This window comes from Aphelocoma coerulescens (genome assembly GCF_041296385.1).
Source record: "Aphelocoma coerulescens isolate FSJ_1873_10779 chromosome W unlocalized genomic scaffold, UR_Acoe_1.0 ChrW_unloc_scaf_1, whole genome shotgun sequence".
In the NCBI taxonomy this organism is placed as follows: domain Eukaryota; kingdom Metazoa; phylum Chordata; class Aves; order Passeriformes; family Corvidae; genus Aphelocoma; species Aphelocoma coerulescens.
This window is the reverse complement of record NW_027184080.1, coordinates 19,213,832-19,235,631: the sequence shown is the minus strand read 5'-3', so window position 1 is coordinate 19,235,631 and position 21,800 is coordinate 19,213,832. Positions and strand designations below refer to the sequence as shown.

General features: G+C 40.4%; 1 protein-coding gene across 4 annotated transcripts in view; it reads left to right on the top strand.

The window, feature by feature from the left end:
- Positions 1 to 21,800, top strand: part of LOC138102783 (protein patched homolog 1-like) — a 260,383-nt gene that overhangs the window by 63,045 nt on the left and 175,538 nt on the right. For all 4 annotated transcript variants that reach the window (XM_069000532.1, XM_069000534.1, XM_069000533.1 and 1 more), the window contains exons 3-12: positions 2,044 to 2,233; positions 3,028 to 3,097; positions 3,212 to 3,303; positions 7,683 to 7,881; positions 8,473 to 8,594; positions 10,261 to 10,408; positions 10,977 to 11,108; positions 11,389 to 11,544; positions 12,186 to 12,284; positions 13,557 to 13,682. In XM_069000532.1, coding sequence (XP_068856633.1) covers positions 2,044 to 2,233; positions 3,028 to 3,097; positions 3,212 to 3,303; positions 7,683 to 7,881; positions 8,473 to 8,594; positions 10,261 to 10,408; positions 10,977 to 11,108; positions 11,389 to 11,544; positions 12,186 to 12,284; positions 13,557 to 13,682 — 1,334 coding nt within the window. The remainder of the gene's footprint in view (positions 1 to 2,043; positions 2,234 to 3,027; positions 3,098 to 3,211; positions 3,304 to 7,682; positions 7,882 to 8,472; positions 8,595 to 10,260; positions 10,409 to 10,976; positions 11,109 to 11,388; positions 11,545 to 12,185; positions 12,285 to 13,556; positions 13,683 to 21,800) is intronic.

The following is a 21,800-nucleotide window of genomic DNA, read 5'->3' as shown; positions in this document are numbered from 1 at the left end:
CTTGCCTGATGGTCCCATTAGCTTCAGGGGGGTTGTGGGTAGAGTGAGGGTCCAACTCATTGAAAAAGTATGTCCTAGGCTTGTTCAGACTTGAGAATGTCACTGTGAGGAATGAGACAACTCTTTGTAGAAATTAAAACAATTTATTAAAACAGAAAAATTGAAAAATTGCAAAAATTAACAAAATATAAAAATTTGGGATCCTAGTGGCTCAGGAGGTATGCCCCAGGAGCGCAGGGATTCAGGAGCTTCAGGCTTAAGGCAGCTCTGAACCTCAGGTAGAGAAAAAAAAAAACTTGCAGTGCTAGGCTGGTCAAAAAGAAATATATATATTTCTAAAGGCCCCTGAAAAGGAGTAGGTTTCTCCAGCACTGAACTTAGCAAGCTGGAGGGGAAGGGGAAATGAGAGGGGGCGTGTCTTTCTCTTGCACCTTTATAGCTTTTGCTCCGCCCACAGTCCGCCCCTTTGGTTTAAGGTGATTGGTGTTTTCCCTTTGACAGATTATCTCTGTCCACCAATGGCTCCTCCTTGTCAGAGGGGTGGTATTAGTTGAGATAAGAGTCATGGAGCTTACGAGGGTATGGCTATGGGGGCTGGGCTGTTTGTTGCAACTGGGGTTTTTAAAATCTGCCTTGAAACCAAGGTACAAGTAAAACATAAAAAAAATACATCCAACACATCTTAAAACACTTGTAAAAGTATACAGTAAACACAGGAAGACCATAAAAACTTGATCTGTGTACCTGGGCTGATGGGTTAATTTTAACATTCAATTTAAAAATATTAAGCTCAAATTAATTAAAGCACTTAATATGCAAAGACCAAGCACAAATAGGGATTTCATGTATGACAGTCACCTCTCACACTACTGACTGGTTACAGAGCAGTCTTCCATTATGTGGCCTAAGAAGAAAAGGATTTACATGTATGGTTTCTATTCCCACTGTTGCAAAATTGAACTTTGACAGTAATTTAGATCACCAGTGCCAAGGTGACTAGAACTGAAGAAACTGTAACAAATTAGACCAGGTCTGTTGCTTGGACCTAGCAGAGCAATAAAGTTAATAAATTGTAAGGGACGGAAACAATGTATTGGTGGTATTCTTGTCCTCCTCATCTGCATATGGTCTTGATTCAGCTAATGGGCTGAATTTTTTGAAGCCCCTCCCACATTCATTTTCTAGAGACTACAGGGGAGGTTATATAAAGTATATATGTACTCTAGATTAATGCTTTTTTGTAAATGGAAATCATTTTTCATTCTTATGTAATTTTCTCCGTCAAGGCAAGTTGAATATGGCTCCCTCTAGAGCCCGTCTTTGCAGTCTCTCTGCCTTTTTTATTTATTTATTTTTTTAATACATGTTTTAATATGAAGCACACCAGCTCAGCTCATGTGTTGTATATGAGTTATTCCCTGCATCACACCATGTTATGCAGGTACTGAACCACTAGGGCAAATTGTAGATGGTCCTTTCTGCTACACTTTGTTGCACTCAGGACTGCACCTCTTTGTATGAATTTAATATTTTTTTACTTTATATAAGGTTGAAAGAAGTACTCAGGCTCACTTACTCTTTCCCTCTTCCCTTTTTTTAACTGAAGAGAAACATCCCCCTTCTAACTTTGCCAAATTATTTAGAAGACTGTAAATCGAAGACATTTATCTTGAAATGTGCCATTGGAGCAGACTGTTTATACAAGTGAAATAAATGGTAACATAAGAGTATTTGTTCTGGTCTGCAAGGAAAGGATTTTGGGGGTTTTTTTACATATAGAATATTGGTTATAATATAAAAAAAAAAGGTTGTTTAGAGGCTCCAATTTGCACATCAATATTTTAGTGCAGTAGGGACAATGGCATATTTTTAATGGGGAATATGTTCTTTGTTACACTGTTGCTAAAATAAATTTGGTATTAGATTTAGAGCTACGCTGTAATCAGTTTATGGTAGAATATTCCATGCACGTGGTAAAGATTTTCTGACCAGAGAGTGCTCATCATGTGAATCCAGAATAAGCTGTTAATGTTTATCCATCAGTTGGTGGACGAGTGAGTCGGGAATTAAATTATACACGGCAGAAGATTGGAGAAGAAGCCATGTTTAACCCTCAGCTCATGATTCAGACTCCACAGGAAGATGGTGCCAATGTACTTACAATAGAAGCACTCAGACAGCACCTTGATTCTGCACTTCAGGCCAGCAGAGTAGATGTTTATATGTACAACAGGTAAGGAGAAGAGCAAAACTTTTCTTGATCATCTGTAACAGTTAGAAAGTGGACAGATATTTCCTTGCGTATATTTTTAATGGATAGCACTTCAGAACCTTTCCATTAGAACTGTTTTGATTTGAATGTCACTAATTACCAATGCTTCAAATTGTGTCATGATAGCAGTGACCAGATGACTTTTTAACAAATAAAATGGTGTAAGAGGTATTGGATGAGATTCTAAAAATGTACCCTTATGAGCAGTGCTACAGTGTATAGCATTTTTCTTGGTAAAGGAGTGATAACTGTGCTCTTAAAAATGGGACCGTATTGATGGGATTTCTAGCAATGAAAAGCCTTCCAAGACCATAGTAATAGCAACATAATAATAATCTAATAATTTCTTCTCTCCTACATGCATGAGTCAGAGCTAGTCTGAGCTTGAAGCTGACTTCTCTCTTGTGTCACCAAGGGCTATCTTAATTCACAAGTGGGCTCACAGAAAGCCACATTTCTGTCCCTATTAGTTGTGTCAACTAGCTTATTAATCCAAAAGTAGCTCCATTATTTTAATGACTTTTACAGAGACTGTTTGGCATAAATTGAATAAATATTTCTAGTTATAGCTACAAAAAGAAAGACCTTTTGTATTTTGTTAAGTTGTGGTATACCTACATTGACTAAAATTTCTTTCTCAGTGATTCACTACTTGAGGCCACCATGTCTATATAAGTTCCAATTTTAATGTATGTTACATTTTAAAAATAACTTTTCAGTAATTGTTAAAGAAAAAACCTTGTTCTTTATTTCAGAAAATGGAAATTGGAACACTTATGTTATAAATCAGGAGAATTCATCACAGAAGCAGGGTACATGTACCAGGTAGGCATAACAGGCATTTGATTATAAGCACTTTATATTTTCATGATTCAGTTTGTGTTGTTTAGATTATATTGTAGTCTAATTGTGTTTTTTTCCCTTTTCTGACCTTGGCAGATCATAGAATATCTTTATCCTTGTTTAATCATCACTCCTTTGGACTGCTTCTGGGAGGGAGCAAAGCTACAGTCAGGAACTGCCTATCTATTGTAAGCATGCTGGTTTTATAACTTTCCAGTTCATAGTTTTAATAGTAAAATGATGCATGATTTTGAGTTGTATCGCAATGCTTATTCAGATTCTAGTTTAACCAAAAAATAATAATTAAAAACAATTGTATTTGGTTTGTGTGGCCAAGTGTTGGTAGTAGGGGGATTACAGGGGTGGCTTCTGTGAGAAGCTGCCAGAAGCTTCCTCCATGTACAGCAGAGCCAATCCCTGGTGGCTCCAAGACGGATGTGCCGCTGGTCAAGGCTGGGCCAATTAGAAATGGTGGTAATGCCCCTGTGATAACATATTTAAGAAGAAGAAAAATCAGTTCTTGCACAGTGGTAATTGCTGCCAGATAAGAGCGAGGTGAGAATGTGCGAAAGGAACAACCCTGCAGACACAAAAGTCAGTGGAGAAGGAGGGGCAGGAGGTGCTCCAGACACCAGAGCTAAGATTCCCCTGCAGCCCGTGGAAAAGACCATAGTGAGGCAGCTGTGCCCCTGCAGCCCATGAAGGAACACGGGGATGCAGAGATTCATCTTCAGACCCTGGAGGAGCCCACATTGGAGCAGGTTTCCTGGTAGGATTTTTGACCCTGTGGGAGACACACACTGGAACCTGAAGGACTGACCCCATGGAAGAGTGAGTGACCCACATTGCAGCAGTTCGTGGAGGCACTGTTGCCTGTGGGATGGACTCATGCTGGAGACATTCATCGAGAACTGTCTCCCGTGGGAGGGACCCCACGGTGGAGCAGGGGAATAACTCCTCTCTCTGAGCAGTGGCAGCAACGTGTGATGAACTGACCATAACCCCCATTCCCTGTCTCCCTGTGCCACTGGGGGAGGAGGAGGTAGAGCTGGGAAGGAGGGGTGGAGGGAAGGTGGTTTTAAGATCTTATTTTACTTCTCATTGACACTGAACCGTGCCATAAATCAAATCCCTCCTGATGGGAGAGAATTTTCTAAAAGTCCTTGCAAGGAGTTTCAAAGATAAACTGAGACTTTGCCTTGATTTTCAATGCTTCCAGATAGTTGTTTATTAAGTCTTATCAGAGGAACAGAGCCACTAGCGTGACCCAGGTACAGCATAGAGCACAGAAAGCAGGAGTGAAGTCTCTCTTTATCAAGATTTACACAGCCTTTTAAAGATAATTTAACCAATAGTTACTAAAAGATGATATTATTTTCACTTTCCTACCAATTATTCAGTAACACGGCCAGGAACTGCGGAATTTTCCATCCAATCATTCCAAACTACTTTTACTGCAGAATATGGAGTAGTAGAAGAAGGAGAAGAAGGTTTAGAGAACAACAAAAATCCTCCATTTTGATTTTTTTTACTCTTATCTATTTACTACAAAGAGAAACCCAAATCCTCTAAATTTTTCACCCTGTGGCAATCTTACATAGTAGTTGTAGTGGTTTGGGCTAAAATACCCATTACTGTTTACCTTCTGTGAGATAAGAATTAGGAGAAATGCAAAGCAGGCACCAACTTGAATGGATATAAAGAAGTTTATTAACAGACCTAAAAGAAGAAAAGAAAAAAAAATTATACCACCTTCAGAACTCTCCTCCTCCCCCCACCTTCCTCCCTTCTCCCACTGACAATGTAAAGACAACCCTTAAGATGTTCAGTCTGTTTACCACTTCCATAATAACCTTGTTCAGTCCATTTAGAAAGAGAAGTCTCTTTTTGCTCGTGCTATGAAAACAGTATCACACCGAGACAGCCACCCACTTCCAAATATTGTTCAGTCCATTTAGGAAGAGGAGTCTCTCTGCTTGCGATGTGAGTCCCTTCCCCCGACTTGCAGCTTTTCTCGCAACTGCTTTCGAGGGTCCACTCTTGAAGTTTTTTGGGGTACAATTTTAAGGTTGAGCCATTCAGAAACAAAAAAACCAGAGGCCCTTCTCCTTCCCTGGAAGCAAAGGGTCTTGCTTATCTTCAAGACTATCTCTGGGAGCATCTCTAGGAACTGAGGTTTTTCTCCTTTCCTCTTTGGAGCAAAAGTCCTCATCTGGTTCATCTGGTTCATCTCTCTCTGTCCAAACTTCTCATGAAATTACAGCTGCAGCAGCATCTGCCTATTGCTTACTAGTTGAACACTCCACCCCCCATATCTTCATGAAATTACAACGGGATACTCTGATATATCATAGCTTCACAACAGACTTTCAGCTTTAAGCATCTCCTCTCTCTCTTCCCTCAGGTTTTCAGCTCTTCACAGCAATAAAAGGGTTAATCTCACCTCGGCCTTGCAGCTGGAATGTGGCTTATTGCTGTTGGTCACCTGACCTCTGCCGGACAGAGGCGCTGCTTTGCTGAAATCTTGGCCGCACTGGAGGGCGGGGGGGTGGGGGGGGGTGGTTCCGAGCCGCTCTGGCTGCCCATGGCAAGGCAGTGGGGGGGGGGGGGGTTCCACGGCTGGAACAGGCCCATGGCTCCAGGCTGGCCGTGGCCCGGCCCGGCCTGGCCCAAGCAGGGCCAGGCTGGGCCTGCTGGCCCCTGCACGGGGCCTGCAGCCACCTGTCCCAGCACCGGAAACGAGAGAGAGAGCTGGGGGGGAGTTTGTCTATTCTTAAGTGTGTATCACAGAGGCGGTCACAACTTTAAGTGGCTTAAAGAATTGTCCATATTCAAACTGGCCAGCTGATAGGTTCTATCAGGTCCCAGAGGAAGCTGTAAGCACCCCTTAGCAAGGACATCCCTTCCGGGACTATGCTTGCTAACCTATGACAGTAGTCTATCACCTAATTCACACCACTGTATTTTCTAGTTCTTGTCTGATCGTTGGTAGTTTTTTCCAAGGTTGGAGGCTAAAACAGTGTTGTTCAGGGGGGTAAGAACCCTTAAAAACAGGCAGAGAAATATTCTCAGCACTCTGGGTTCCTACACTCATTTTCCTGCTCTGATTTTGTTGTTAATAAATTCAATTCATATTTCTAATTCGAGTCTGTTTTGCCCGTGGCAGTATTTGGTGAGTGATATTTCCCAGTCATCTCAACCCATGAACCCTTCATTATATTTTCTCTCCCCTGTCCAGCTGTGGAGGGGAGTGATAGGCATTGGTGTGTGTCTGGCATTCAGCCAGGGTCAACTCACTACAATAATAAAATAAATTGTAGTGTCTTTGCAGAAAATATGCATGGATTTTTTTAAATTGAACAAATATTTTTCAAAGATGATATGTATGCATCAATTTAAGTCCTGTGTCATTACTTTTCTTTGTTTTGCTGGCATGCAAAAGGAAATATAAATTCTGAATTGAAGTTTTTTTAAATGTATGCTTTTTTGGAAATAACTTTTTTCCTTCTTTTTTTTTCCCTTCCCCCCAAACTACAAAATATTGGTTTGGAATTAATTTTATTTCTAAGAAAATTTAGGCCTCTTGGTTAAATATTCAAGTCTTCCTAAGGAATAAAACTCAAATCCTTTGCTTATGAAATCATTAAAGAAAGCAAATATAAGTGTGATATTGTATTTCCTGGATCATTCAAAGAGTTAACTGTTAATCTGTGCAGGTGTTTTCTGTTATTTATGCAACAGTTAACATTTGAATTATTGTTTCTGTCCTGGTTTGCATGTCTCTGTGAAAGCAATTTGCAATGGCTATCTCCTAATGTTTAGTGTACAGTTTTAGATGGGGAAATAAAGGGGGGGTTGCATTTTCTGGTTGAGAGATTTCAAATAAAGAATTAAGCCTGTTTAAGCAATTACACTGTGGTTTGAATCACAGAATAAGGCAGCCAAAAGCCTTTGTAGTCTGTCAACGTCACAAATTCAAAAGTGGAGGGTTAGAGATGTGGCAGTGATAGTGATGACAGCCATAGTAGCAGGAAAGCTTGATGGTTGATAGTCAAGCAGCCAGGGCATTTGCAGGAGCACAGAATTGTTATAGATAAAAAACAACCAGCTATATTGATTGATTACATTTGGACAATGATTATTAGACTAGCAAAAAGTAATCTGATACTATGTGAAAGGATTTCTTTCCTCAGCCTCCTCCCTTTTTCTCCCTCCAAATTCTTTGAAGCAGCAGTTGGCTGCTTTTTTGTTATTTAGGTGCTTGATGGTTTGTTTTACTTGGTTTGTAAATGAAATTATTTTTAACAGGGGAATATTCCCTTTCATACAGTAAATTGGTATGTAAGTACTATTTTTGTTAAAATCACCACAGAGCTACAAGAAAAGTATGCATAAACAAATATAATTACAACATGCATTTCATTTTATGAAACAACCTTACCAGAAAGAGTTATAACTTGTAACAGAAAACAACTTCAGCATCTGTAAAAATACAAATTAAAAAATTATGTTTCAGTACTTATTTTGTCTCTTTTTTTTGTCATTTTCCCCTGATTTTTTTAAATAGAGGGAAACCTCCTGTGCAGTGGATCAACTTTGACCCCTTAGAATTCTTAGAAGAGTTAAAAAAAATAAATTACCAAGTGGAGACCTGGGAAGAAATGCTGAAAAAAGCAGAGGTTGGTCATGGTTATATGGATCGACCTTGTCTGAATCCTGCTGATCCTGATTGCCCAATCACAGCTCCCAACAAAAATTCCACCAAAGTAAGTTTGCTTACCTTTGTGTAAATCTTTTCAAGGGAGGCTCTGTATGTGTGGTGAGAGAAAAGGGTGCCATTCCCTTCCAAGTAATATATATTTTATGTTCTTCAGTGATTTAATTATTCGGTTTCTATTATATACCATTAGCCCAGGGTAACTAACTTTCCTTCAGACTGTGATGCAATATTAATCACACATATTTAAAGTGAAATTACAGTTCTCAGCTACTGGCTAGGTGTGGCAATGTGGACACATTATTTCAGCAGCCAACATGCCTCAGGCAGACACAGTTACTTCTGGAATACAGCTACTGCTGTACACTGACACTGTGCAGCAAGGTCTTCCTTCAAGTAGGGCCAGTTTTGTTGATCCAGCTTTATATATCCATTTCTCAGTCACTTTGGCTTTGGAGAAGTTGCTATCTGGTGAACAAGTATCAGGATAGTTTGTCTATTTCTGTTTGTTGAACACATTTCTCTTTGTAGACTTCCTAGATGATCTTCAATATCTGTTATTTCAGTGCACTAGGTGTTGATTTAGGATTTGTCTTAAGTTGTGCTACTGATGAATTGCTTCTTTAAAACTTTTTTCTAGCCTCTTGATGTGGCTCTTGTTTTGAGTGGTGGATGCTATGGACTGTCAAGAAAATACATGCATTGGCAGGAGGAATTGATTATAGGTGGTACAGTCAAGAATAGTTCTGGTAAACTTGTCAGGTAAGCAAACAAATGTTTACAGAAAATTTTAATTTTTCTTTGTTAGAGTTTGGGGTTTTTTTGGCAGGAGGACAGATCATGCAAAATCAACTGTCTTTCAAAGTCTGTGAATGATGCATATTATGAACCCTGGTGTAGGAGGACATCCCTGATAAGGACAGAGTTTAAAAGAGTGATTATTAAACAGTTGTTTAAACTTAAGGAGGTGTCATTGGTACGTACTTCAAACCTAAAAATGATAGTGTACATTTCTCAGAAATAATTTTTTTCCTGGCAACTTTGTTGTTTAGAGTGTATGTATAAAGCATTGAACAGTATTTAAAATAATGAACAACTTTGTGTTTTTGAAATATAATCAAAGGAAAAAAGGGGAAATATAACTTTGGTAATGTGTCCACTCATTTGACTTTTATCAGAAAACCAAAATCTCCATTGAACTCTGTTTAAGGTCAATACAGAGAAAAGTATATTCTTTATGTCACTGTATCTTGAATACATTTTTGACCAACAAAATAAAACCCTTTCTTTCAGACTTCTTGAAGAAGTCATGGAACACTGGACTTCGGGGGGAAACTCCTTGAAATAGAACTGTGTTTAAAAAAAGGACATATAAAAGCATTATTTAGATATATACACTGAATCCAAATTTATATTAAACTAAAAGATGTATAATTCTTGCATATTTAATACAGATAATTCTTACTAGAACTTTTTATATGGGTTTTTATGTTTTTTTTAATTGACATTAAATATTGAATATTTATTTAGTGTTTTCTAAAAAATAGCCAAAGTATTTATTCTTTGTGAAAAATGAAATAGTTCCTTAAGCTTCTAAAATTGTTGGATATAGTTACATACTGTGTAAATTTACAATGGATAATTATTGTCTTTTGTGTATTGTTTGCTGCTTGTCAGGTGTCAGGAGTTTAGTCTAGCATTTCTCTCCAAGGTATGAAAAAGACCAAGGTCTTCAAATGACAAATTGTCAACAGCATTTTCAAGATCTTATAGGAATAACTGTTCCTGTGTGTCAGCGTATGGATGCGAGACTCATAAACTGAGAGCAAAATGAATCTATTTATTGCAGAGTTAAGACAGTACTTATACACTTAGTGTGAGAATCTCTGTTCAGTCCATTGCACGCAACCCAGTTGCAGTCCTGTAATGAATCCATCGGCCTGACAGTTAGTTTCCTCAAGGTTTGCAGGCTTCGAAGAAAACAGGATGCCTTTCCTGTTCTCAGATAGTGTGTAATCTTAGTTTCTTCCATGCTTCCCAGGAATTTTCTGTAGTGTCAGGCTTGTTTCTTTCTCACACCTGTGTCCTTCTCATAGCAATCTGTCTGTCAGTAATGATCGTTATAAGTGATTTGTAGGGTTCCATTTTTTGCTCCTGAAACTGATCCTATTGAAAATAATGGCAAAATACTCACTAAATTCAGTGAAATATAGACTTAGCATCAGTACTATATAGACTAGTACAGCTTCACCAGATACATGGTAATTATACTCTGTTCAATTTTAATATCAACATGTGGCCTATAAAATCAAGAATTTGTGCAAGCTCCTATTAGGCTCTCATTTGAGCCTTTATACAGTGAAGAAACATTTCTTGAAAATGCTTATTTTAATCCATCTTTCTCCTCTCTCTTCTCTCCCTGTTACAGTGCCCAGGCTTTGCAAACCATGTTTCAGTTAATGACTCCTAAGCAAATGTATGAGCACTTCAAGGGGCATGAATATGTTTCACAAATCAACTGGAGTGAGGATAAGGCAGCAGCAATTCTGGAAGCCTGGCAGCGGATGTATGTGGAGGTAAAACAGACAATAACCTAGATGTCTTGCTATATAACTTTACTAAGATCCACTGCCTTTAGTTGTAGCTTTTTATAGTATTTTCTCAAGGAAAATCCTTAAACTAAAATTGAGTGTTTTGTCCTGGTTTTAAAGTTATCCTTATGCTGTAACAAACTATTTTAAAAGGCTGATTTCTTTTTTTTTTTTTTTAATTAAGAAGCTGCTTGCTTACTCATATATGAGAAGCTATGAAAGTTTTACTGTTTGCTTGACCTTGGATTAAAGGCAAAACTCATCTCATACAACAGCAAATCAATGACAGAGTTATGGAAAGAAGAATGTTTTGAATGAGCTGTGCATACAGTGGGCTTTAATGAAGATGCAAATTCTTGTTTGATAATCAGTAGCTTGCAGGAAATAATTACCAAAAATATTTATTTCATGTAGCCTCAGTGAAATCTCTGTTATAGAGTGTGTGCTTTAATAGGAACATTAAGACAAATGTAGTTGATTTCAGATATGTGCTGTAGAAGATGATAATGGGCTTTTTTCTTTGCCAAGCTAAGTTTTATTTTTCTTTATGTAGGTTGTTCATCAAAGTGTTGCACAAAACTCTACTCAAAAGGTGCTTTCCTTTACTACAACTACCCTGGATGATATTCTAAAGTCATTTTCTGATGTCAGTGTTATCAGAGTAGCTAGTGGCTACTTACTAATGGTAAGAAATCAAATTCTGTTTATTTAATTGACTCCAGTAGTATACCAGGGCTCAAATGGCTGCCTTCTTGTTACCAGTCAACAGTCCAGAACATTTTCATAATACTTTAAATAAAAATTGCAGTTTGTAAACATTTGCCTTGGAGTTGTCACTTATTCCTCTATGTAACATCTCTGATATGTCTGTTCTGTTTAAAAACACTTATAAGGTATGTATGCTGTTGGGGGAGATAGCCAGTAGAGAAGGATCCATTCTAATCCAATCCTTGCTTTGCTTTCAGCTTGCCTATGCCTGTTTAACAATGCTGCGGTGGGACTGTGCAAAGTCTCAGGGTGCTGTGGGGCTGGCAGGAATCTTCTTGGTTGCTCTCTCAGTGGCTGCAGGACTGGGTCTGTGCTCATTGATTGGAATTTCCTTTAATGCTGCCACAACTCAGGTATTAAGGAGCCAAAAGTCTGCTGCTAAATTACAAGAATTTTGCTAGTAAATAAACACATCTGAATTGATATTTGAAGAAAAACATAAGATGAGAAAGATACAAGTAAAAATAGAAAAATCAAAATACTTTCTCCTATCTAGTAGCTTGCTCTGAGAAATTAAGAGAACGTGCTGCCAAATGATTTTAAGAAAAAGGCAGATATCCTGCAGTTTGTTTAATTATGTAGATTCTAGGATATTTGTTTTTCTGTGTCTCAATATGAGTGCAACATCCAGTTGTACACAAAAAGCTGCAAGTTTTGCCCTTACATCCAAATATATCAGGATGTTCCACTCCCGATAATATTTTGAAAATAACTTGAAATATTATGTTATTCTTTGCCTACCAAAAACTTGAATTTGTTATAGTGAGGTTTTGTACATGTAAATGGTATACTGCAAGTTTCTCATCAATTTTTCAGGATGAAAGTTAATAGCTGTATTGCATCATATTGATTTTAATTTTAGCCTTGGAGTTCTGTTCAGAATGAAGTGTAAAGGCTATTTTGATTAACTGGCTAATGACTAGCTTAATGGTAAATCATAAGAATAATATAAAAACATTCTTGGTTTTTTTGCTTGTTTTGTTTCTTCCCCAAGGTTTTGCCTTTTCTTGCTCTTGGAGTTGGCGCAGATGATATATTCCTTCTGGTACATGCATTTAGTGAAACAGGGCAGAATAAGAGAATTCCATTTGAGGTAATGAAAAAATGGGGTGCTGGGGGACAATAAAAGAATAAAGTAAAAGAAAAAGCCTTGTAGAGGAAAATATACTTAGAATTAGTTAGTAATGATTTTTTAGAAAATCTTTTGTTCTAGAGATCTTTGTCCTAGGGCCTGGTGTTTTTTCCTTTTATTTATAATGAACCATGACATTCACATATTCACATTATGAAATCTAAGATCCTCCTCACTTTTATAATCTTTTCCTTTTATTGACATTTTTATTGTCAGTCCAGAGTTTCATATCCAAAGTACAAATCATTTAAATGCAATATATATTTGTCAGTTTTGTTTTGTACAAGCAATGTCTTCCATGTGCTCTTTCCAGTTGGTTTGGGATGCAGGCGATGAAAACTCATTGTGCTATAACCTTCATATGCTTCAAAATAACCTACTGCATTGGGAAAGGGTCCTGTGTTTAATTCTCTCTGGCTTTTGTGTGGTTCCTGGGATTTCTGTTTGCTGGTTTTTTTTCTTACATGCTTCTTTAAGACATTATGTATCTACATGGTTAATGCATGTTTATTTTCAATGAAAAATGTTAAGAACAGCAAGTGACTGCACTGGTACAAAACACATCCTACTTAATTGATGTATTTGATATAATATCAGTATCCATTTAGCTTTGACTTTTAAAGCCAGTGTCATCTTTGATAATGTTTGCTACCCTCAAAAAATGTAAGCACTTAATACGTCTTGGGGTGACTTCATGATGTGTATCCCCTATTGCTGCTCTATGCCCAGAAATTAATTTTGTGCCTTTCTGTGCCTTTAAAGTGAGCCTGAGAGGGGGGAGAGGAAAAAACCGAGCGAATTTTTCAAAGCAGTTGTTCAAGGACACAGACACACACTCCTCTGCGTCCTGCTGCAGCAGCAAGAGCGGAGGAAGCACCCTTCTTGCTTTTCAGCAAGTTTTCAGCTCCTTTTCTCCAGAGGGAGACAGAGAGTTGAACTTTGTTTTCCTAGGACTTAGTGTTTTTTTTCCCGAACCTGGTGAGGGAGGGGTCGTTGTAACCTGCCTTCTATCAGAGGATATTTTTCCTCCAAATTTGTCCAAACCAGCATAATACATTATCTGCTTTTCTCCTGGACAGTGTACTTAGTATATTTTTTACTCTTAAAAACTCTCAAATGCATACTTTTATTCAGAATTTCCTTGCAAAAGTTTTCACTGTTACCATGTTATATCTGTAGGATGATCCCTTCATTTGCAGGACATCACCTTATTCATTTGACTTTGTTTTGCAGGACAGAACAGGTGAATGCTTGAAGCGAACAGGAGCAAGTGTAGCCCTTACATCTATCAGCAATGTTACTGCTTTTTGTATGGCTGCCTTAATCCCTATTCCTGCTTTACGAGCATTTTCACTCCAAGTAAGTTTTAATGTTGTTTTGTTAGCTCTTGTAGATAGCGTCATTATGGAAATGAATGATAATATTAAAGACCATGTTCAGTGCTTCTGCAGTTCACTCAACCAATATGGGATCACTGTTTACTATAGTTCTTTGTGATAACCAACTGCTTTCTCCTCTTAATTCTACTCCTTCCATTTCTCACGCCTTGAGTCTTTCACATCCTGTTCGTGGGTGAATGAATATCTTGCCCCATCCCAACTGAGTGCAAAAACCAAGAAGTATGCAACTAAGCAGAAACAAGTCTCTGGCAAGATTTGAATTCTTCAGGCAGTCTAGACCAGTACACTGTACTCTAGTTTACACCATCACATTTCTAAGTAGACATTTAATCCTTTCATTGAGGTTTGTCCAATTTTCTGTTCTTACAAACCATAACCTAAGTTCAATGACAGCAGAAAAAATGCATTTGCCACATTAATAATTACTGCAGCAGTTTGTAATGACTTGTTCCCAATGTAATTTTAGCAGAATGTTGGAGAAAAATTCATCAAGAATTTTCTGTTCTGTTTTGAGAGAAAATGTGATTTTTCTGTGCTGAAGCATGTATTTCCTGACACAGCTGGTAAGTGAGCCTACCAGGGGAAGTGCCTCACTGGACCTGCTGTTTATAAACAGAGAAGGGCTGGTGGGAGATGTGGTGGTCAGAGGCTGTCTTGGTGTCTTGGTTTGAAAGACAGGTGTCTGCCAAGGAAGGTGGGCACCTACCTTGGAATAGGAAATGGGACCCCCCCCCCTTCCCTCACAATTATTATAACTCTGAAATGATGGGGCTTTCAGGAAAAGATATGAGGAAATGAATAACAGTTCTTTACTAGTATGTATATATATAACAAGGCAAACAAATAACAATGGCAGCAACAACAACCAAAACCAGAAACCCAGTAACAGCCTTCTCGGCTGTCAAGTACCTTCCCCTTTGGTGTAGTTACAGTCACAGCCAGCAGGGGCGCTGCTGGAGTGGGGCAGATGCGATGATTCCCTCACAGCAGCAGGGGGTGCTGTGGTGCGAGTTCAGTTGCGTCTCCTTCGTGGTGATGGCAGGTGGGCTGGATGGTGAAAAATGGGCTGCAGCAGGAACCTCAGAGCAGTGGCTGGGACGGCAGAGGCAGGCACACCCGCTGGTGTGGCAAACAAAATGTAACAGAAAACTCTGCAGCCTTAGCAGGAGCTGCAGGGGTTGGGTGGACATGGGGTGCTGGGTTAGAGTGTAGTGAAAAAGCCTGAGGCAGCGGCAGAAAGCACCAGGGCAAGGCAGCGACAGAAAGCACCAGGGCTTGGCAGAGGCAGCCGGGCTTCTCCGTAGCAGCTGCCGCATGCAGCCAGAGAGATGCGCCCTCCGGGAAGGGGGAGGGGGTTGGGGTCTCGGGTTTTCCCCTGAGGCACCCGAATAGATGGTGTGAGGAATGAGACAACTCTTAATAAAAATTACAATAATTTATTAAAAACAGAAAAATTGAAAAATTACAAAAATTAGCAAAATATAAAAAATTTGGGATCCTATGGCTCGATAGATGGTATGCCCCAGGAGCGCAGGGATTTTAGATCTTCTGGCTGAAGCAGCACTAGACCTCAGGTAGAGAAAAAGGACTTACAGTGCTAGGCTGGCTTTTGGCTGGTCCAAAAAAAAAAAAATATTTCTAAAGGCTCCTTAATAGGAGTAGGCTTTCCCAGCACTGACCTCCACCTCAGCAAGGCTGGAGAGAAAAGGGGCATGTCTCTTGCTGCCTCGTTGTTTTATAGTGCCTGTGCTCCGCCCACAGCCCACCCACAGCCCGCCCCTTCGGTTTGAAGTGATTGGTGCTTTCCCTTTGACAGATTATCTCTGTCCACCAATGGCTCATCGTTGTCAGAGGGGTGGTATTAGTTGAGCTAAGGGTCATTGAAATTCAGGTTGCCATGGAGCTTGCTTACAGGGTGGTGGCTATGGGGCTAAAAATAGCTGCTGGCTGTTAAGAACTGAGGTTTTTTGGAAATTTGCCTTGGAACCAAAGTACAAGTAAAAACACCAAAAAATACATCCAACACATCTTAAAACACTTGTAAAAGTATACAGTAAACACAGGAAAGATAACTCTTATGGTGTACAAGTGATTAATGTTTGAAAAGGGATTTTAACTGGGGAACTTTTACTGGGAAGGGTGCAAGTAAACTGCTTTGAACAAGTGAAAACCATAATAATAAAACTTGATTTGTGTACCTGGGCTGATGGGTTAATTTTAACATTCAATTTAAAAATATTTAACTCAAAATTAATTAAAGCACTTAATATGCAAAGACCAAGCACAAATAGGGATTTCATGTATGACAATGGTGAGGGTCCTTTCCAGTCAGATCAGACGTTAATAAGATCCTATTTCAGCGGCCGAAAGAGAGAGCGAGAGAGCTAGAAGCTGCACCCGGCCCCTTTCCCCCCAGCCCAAAATCTTGCGGTAACTCTGCTCTTCCCAAGAGAAAACCCTTCGGATAGGAGAGTAGCCAGCTGTACCCTTCCCCCTCCTCCTCCTCCCAGCCACATCTTTTGTTCTTTTAAGTATTGGTAGTTATCATCTCTTAGCAACATATGGGACAAAATTCCATGAGAGAAAGAAAAAGGAAAAATCCTAATCTCCAATACTTGGACATAGCTACCAGGAAATTATAGTTTTCTATTCTTGGTGAAGTAAGGAAGGGGGTCGGCAAAACCACTACTTAAGATTTATGGAGGGCAGACTTTGGCCTGCTCAGGACACTGGTTCAGAGAGTCCCTGGGGAAACAGTCCTTAAAAACTAAGGGATCCAGGAAGGCTGGACATACTTTAAAAAGGAAATCTTAAAGGCATAGGAGCAGCCCCTCCCTATGTGCCAAAAGATGAGCCAGCAGGGAAGAAGAGAGGCCTGGCGGAACAGGGCACTATTGCTGGAAGTCAGGCTAAAAAAGAGTTTATGACCTTTGGAAGAGGAGGCAGGCAACTCAGGAAGAGTACAAGGATGTCATCAGGTCAGGCGTGGAGGGAGTGTTTCCGGGAACAGCGAGGGCAATTTTAACAAGGTAAGACCAAAGCCAACAGTTGGTGAGGCAGCAGCTGCAGCAACTGAGGTAAGTCCGGGGAAGAGGATTAGATCAAGCTGTACAAGGGTGTTCCCGAGCCCAGGGACATACAAGCAGCAGTCTTGAACCCCTTCCAGACCCAAAAACAAAATCTGGTGCGGAGGGGGCATTGTTGGGAAAAGCGAGGGTGATTTAAACATCTCTAAAGGAGCGTGGCAAGGAAGTTTGAAAGGCAGGGTGACCAGGCAGAGCTCCTCTCTGACCATCTGGGAAGAGTCCATAGAGTCAGGTAAACAGACTCAGTGGCAAGTGGAGAAGATCATGAAGACATCCTTTCATTCCCAGCCTTATAAGCATACTAGCATAAGCTTCCTCAGTTATGGTGTTGATGCCTTTTCCTGCTCTTAAAATCAAGAGTCATACACAGTTAGATAGGGAAAAGGAATTTTACCTTGGTATTTATTTTAAGGATCCTTAGGTGTACACGTCCAGGTCATATGCATCGAGATGCACCCCGCCGAGTATCTCTGTGTCCGCCCCCCCCCAACATTGGGTATAACATTATAGGTTTTGCTAATTAGCATATCTATCAAAGATTCCCCAATGAGAGGCTCAAGTGAGCCCCCCTCCCCAAGGAACCTTCCCCTGGATGGTTCTATCTTGGTTTACAGAATGTGTTCTGGAGAGGACCTTGGGGTCTGGGGCACACTGATCCCTAGCTACAAAGCTTCTAAAATGTTTAGTCTCTTAGCTTGACAAACAAGTCCAAGAATGTAGGGAAAAAGCACTAGGAATACAGAAGTTGTAAAAAGGTGTAACAGGGGTATAAAAGAAAAGGCAAAAATCTTCATGGCATCATTTCCCCCCTTTTAGAGACTAACAAAACTCTGTCTTGTCTAGACTCTACTCTATTCTTTACTCGCAGAACCGGTTTACACAACCGGCTGCTCCACAGGCAATTACACAGATAATAACTACAATTACAGCTATTATGAATATTTCTTTTACCCAGGCCCAGTTTGGTAATCATGAGGTGAGGGTATCAAAAATATGATCAAATTTTAAGGTGTTATTTCTAGAAGCTACTTCATGTAGAATTTGAGTTCCCTTCCAAATTTCATCCAAATCTTTCTTAATTCTTCTATTAAAATGCCAATCAGTGGCCAGTGACCCTTCCCATCTAGGGGGGGTAACTGAGTACAGATCCAGCAATTGCCCTTATTAAGAATTTTGGACATATTTTGGACCACAGTCTTATGCAAATCATGGGGTGAATCCTGAACCATGGTTACCAGTTGGGCAAACAGCAAACATGTAAAAAACAGTTTAGACTGCATCTTTCTGATTTGTATCAGTCTCTGTCTTCTTGGTGATTTCGGGAGCAGAAGCTTTCTTCACCCTGGAGTAGTGAATCCACAGTCCCTTGCCAGCAACCTTGACCGCAGTAAAAGTGGTCAGCAAAACTTGGAATGGTCCCTTCCACTTGGCTTGCAAGGGGTTGCTGTCCCACCACTTGATGTAGACCCAGTCTCCAGGCTGGAATGGATGAGCAGGTGTGTCCAATCCTATAGGTTTGGATAACACGACGAATCTCTGGAGCTTCTGCAAAGCGGAACTCAGAGCCATTAAATACTTTTGCAAATCATTTTTACTTCTCATATGAATTTCCCCTGGGATATGTGGAACCTGGTATGGCCTGCCATGTAATATTTCATAGGGACTGATGTTGTCCCTTCACCTTGGCTGTATGTGGACTCTCAGCAAGGCTATAGGCAGGGCTTGAACCCGTGTCATGGATGTCTCTTGACAAATCTTGCAAATCTGGGTTTTGAGGGTCCCATTCATGCATCCAACTTTGCCGCTTGCCTGGGGCTTGTATGGTGTGTGCAGGTCCCAGGTAAATCCCAAAATCCTGCTAACTTCCCCAACCACTGTTGCGACAAAATGTGGTCCCCTATCTGATGACATTCCCAAAGCAACCTCAAATCTTGGTATTATATGATTGAGCAACGCTCTCACTACTTCTTTTGCTGTGTTGGTGGGACAGGGGAAAGCCTCAGGCTATCCACTGAAGATATCAACCAGTTCCACTATATACCTGCATCCCTCTTTGCATGGCATCTCAGCAAAATCTATTTGCCAATAATCTCCTGGGAGATCTCCTGTCTTTGTCACTCCTAACACAACTCTCTTGCTTGTGTCAGGGTTGTTTTTACAGCAGGTTTCACACCTGCTTGTTACAGATTGTACAATATCAGTCATTCCTCTCCCTAGCACTAGTTTCCTCAAATGTTTTAAAAGATTTTCTGTTCCCCAGTGGGTACTTTCATGCCCTCGTTGGGCTATTTCCCGAAAGATCAGGGGTAGAACTACGACTTGTCCTACCTAGGTAACAGCCCACCCACCTTTTTTGATTTCAGCCTTAAGGAACTTAATTAATTTGTGATCCCTCTGATTGTATTTTGGGGTAAATGACGTCAAATCTATCTCTTTCTGTGGTACCACTGCAAAAATGCTTTTTTCTGCAATCCCCCTGGATGTTTTGTCAGCAAAATGATTTCCCAGTTCGGGGGCTGTTTTCCCTTTTTGATGACCCTTGCAAGGCATGATAGCCACTTTTGTAGGCCACCAAATGCTCGGTAAAAGTGCAAGAATCTGTTTAGCATGCTTAACTTCATTACCTTGAGCAGTCAGCAGGCCACGTTCCTTCCAAATAACTCCGTGGGCATGAACAACACTGAAAGCATATTTGGTATCAGTCCATATGTTCACCTTCTTCCCCTCGCTCAGTTCTAGAGCTCTCGTTAGTGCAATGAGTTCAGCTTTCTGTGATGATACATCTGGAGGCAAGGCTTTTGCCTCAATGATTTTATCTGATGTGGTTACGGTGTAACCGGTCATCCTCCTACCGTTTCTCATGAAGCTGCTCCCATCAGTGTACAATTCCCAGTCTGGATCTTTCAAAGGAACATCTTTCAGGTCTGGTCTGCTGGAATAAGTTTCCTCTATTGTCTGCAAACAATCATGTTCAGGCACACTGTCAAGTAACATGGATGATAAAAACATCGCAGGGTTTACCACAGAAGTTGTCTTTAGAGTAACATTGTCCTGTTCTAATAACCCAGACTGGTATTTGAGCATCCTGCTAGGGGAGAGCCAGTGTCTCCCCTTTTGCTCCAGCACATTTATCACTGCATGGGGTATACACATTACCATGTGCTGCCCAAGGGTGAATTTACGGGCCTCCTGTATCAGAAGGACTGTTGCTGCCACAGCTTTCAAGCATCCTGGCCAACCCTGGGCTACATTGTCTAGTTGTTTTGAGAAATAGGCCACAGCTCTTTGCTGGTCCAAGGTGCTGTGCCAGTACCCCCAGAGCAACATTCAGTCTCTCATGTGTAAAGAGTTCAAAAGGTTTAGTCAAGTCCAGCAGTCCCAGAGCTGGGGCTGACATCAAGGAATGTTTCAGCTGTTTAAATGCAGCCCTGGCATTCTCTGTCCACATAATTGTCCCCTTTTCAGCTGCTTTAAGGATCTCATATAAAGGTCTCACCAGTATATCGTAGTTTAATATCCACAGGTGACACCAACCTACCATTCCCAGGAAGGCCTGCATCTCCCTTACGGTATGGGGCTCTGGAAGTCGACAGATGGCTTCCTTCCGTTCTCTGCTGAGTTGTCGATGTCCACGGAAAATTTCCAGGCCCAGGTATACTACTGTTTCCCTGGCAACCTGTGCCTTCTCTTTCAAGACCCGATACCCACTTTGGCCCAAAAAGTTCAACAGACTTACAGTGAGCTGGATGCAGTCATCTTGTGTCTTGGCCGCTATCGAGATGTCATCAACATACTGGAGAACCGCTCCTCCTGGTTCTTGTTTCCTCCAGTCCTCAAGCTCCTTTGCCAGCTGGTTTCTGAATATGGTCAGGCTGTTTTTGAATCCTTGTGGTAAAACTGTCCAGGTGAGCTGGGTCTTCTTCCCTGTTTCTGGATTCTCACACTCAAAAGCAAAGAGTTCTTGGCTATTCTTATGCACATGAATGCAGAAAAAGGCATCCTTGAGATCTAAAACAGTGAACCACCCTAATTCATTTGTTAGTGTTGTCAAAAGTGTGTAAGGATTCGCTACCACTGGGTGTATGTCCTCTGTTATCTTGTTGATCTCCCTCAAATCCTGTACCAACCTGTAGCTTTTACCATCAGCTTTCTTTACTGGCAAGATTGGTGTGTTGTACCTGGATTCACATTCTACTAACAACCCAAATTTGAGAAACTTTTCAATCACAGGTACCAATCCCTTACGAGCTTCTAATTTCAGAGGATATTGTCTTTGTCTTACTGGTGTAGCCCCTGCTTTGAGTGTGATAGTCACAGGTTCAGCTTTTTTGGATCTCCCAGGAGAATCATTGGCCCACACTATTTGAATGCCAGCCTCTTCAACTTCTTTGGGAATTTTTCCATGGCATTCTTGTACAAGTATAGCAGCTGCTTCAATAATTTTAGATTCTGGGATTATAACTTTCACTTCCCTTTCCTTTGAAAACTTAATTTCTGCTTCCAATTTTTCCAATAAATCTCTGCCTAACAATGGCATTGGGGAATTTGGCATATACAGGAACTGGTGAGTGACCCAGTGTTTTCCCAATTTAAATTGGAAAGGTTGGGAAAAAGGCCTTGTTTCACTTACCCCTGTAGCTCCAATCACATCCACAGTGTCTTGACTCAGTGTACATTTTAAAGAATTTAACACAGAATACGTTGCCCCTCTATCAACCAGAAATTCAACATCATCATTCCCCAGCTTAGCTACAACCAAAGGCTATGCTGGGGTAGTTACCTTCGGTCCCCGTCAGTCAGTATTTACAGTTAGTTTCGAAACTGGGGGCTGTGCTAGTTTGAAAACAAACCAGTGAGAGGCACCAAGTCAGAATAACAATTTAATGGAAATTAAAGAAAAGGAAAAGAAAGTAAAAAGAAAACACTGACAGAGTCAAGATACAACCTGAGTCCCTATTAGGGAGGGTAGTGGTAGCAGTCTGGTGGAATGG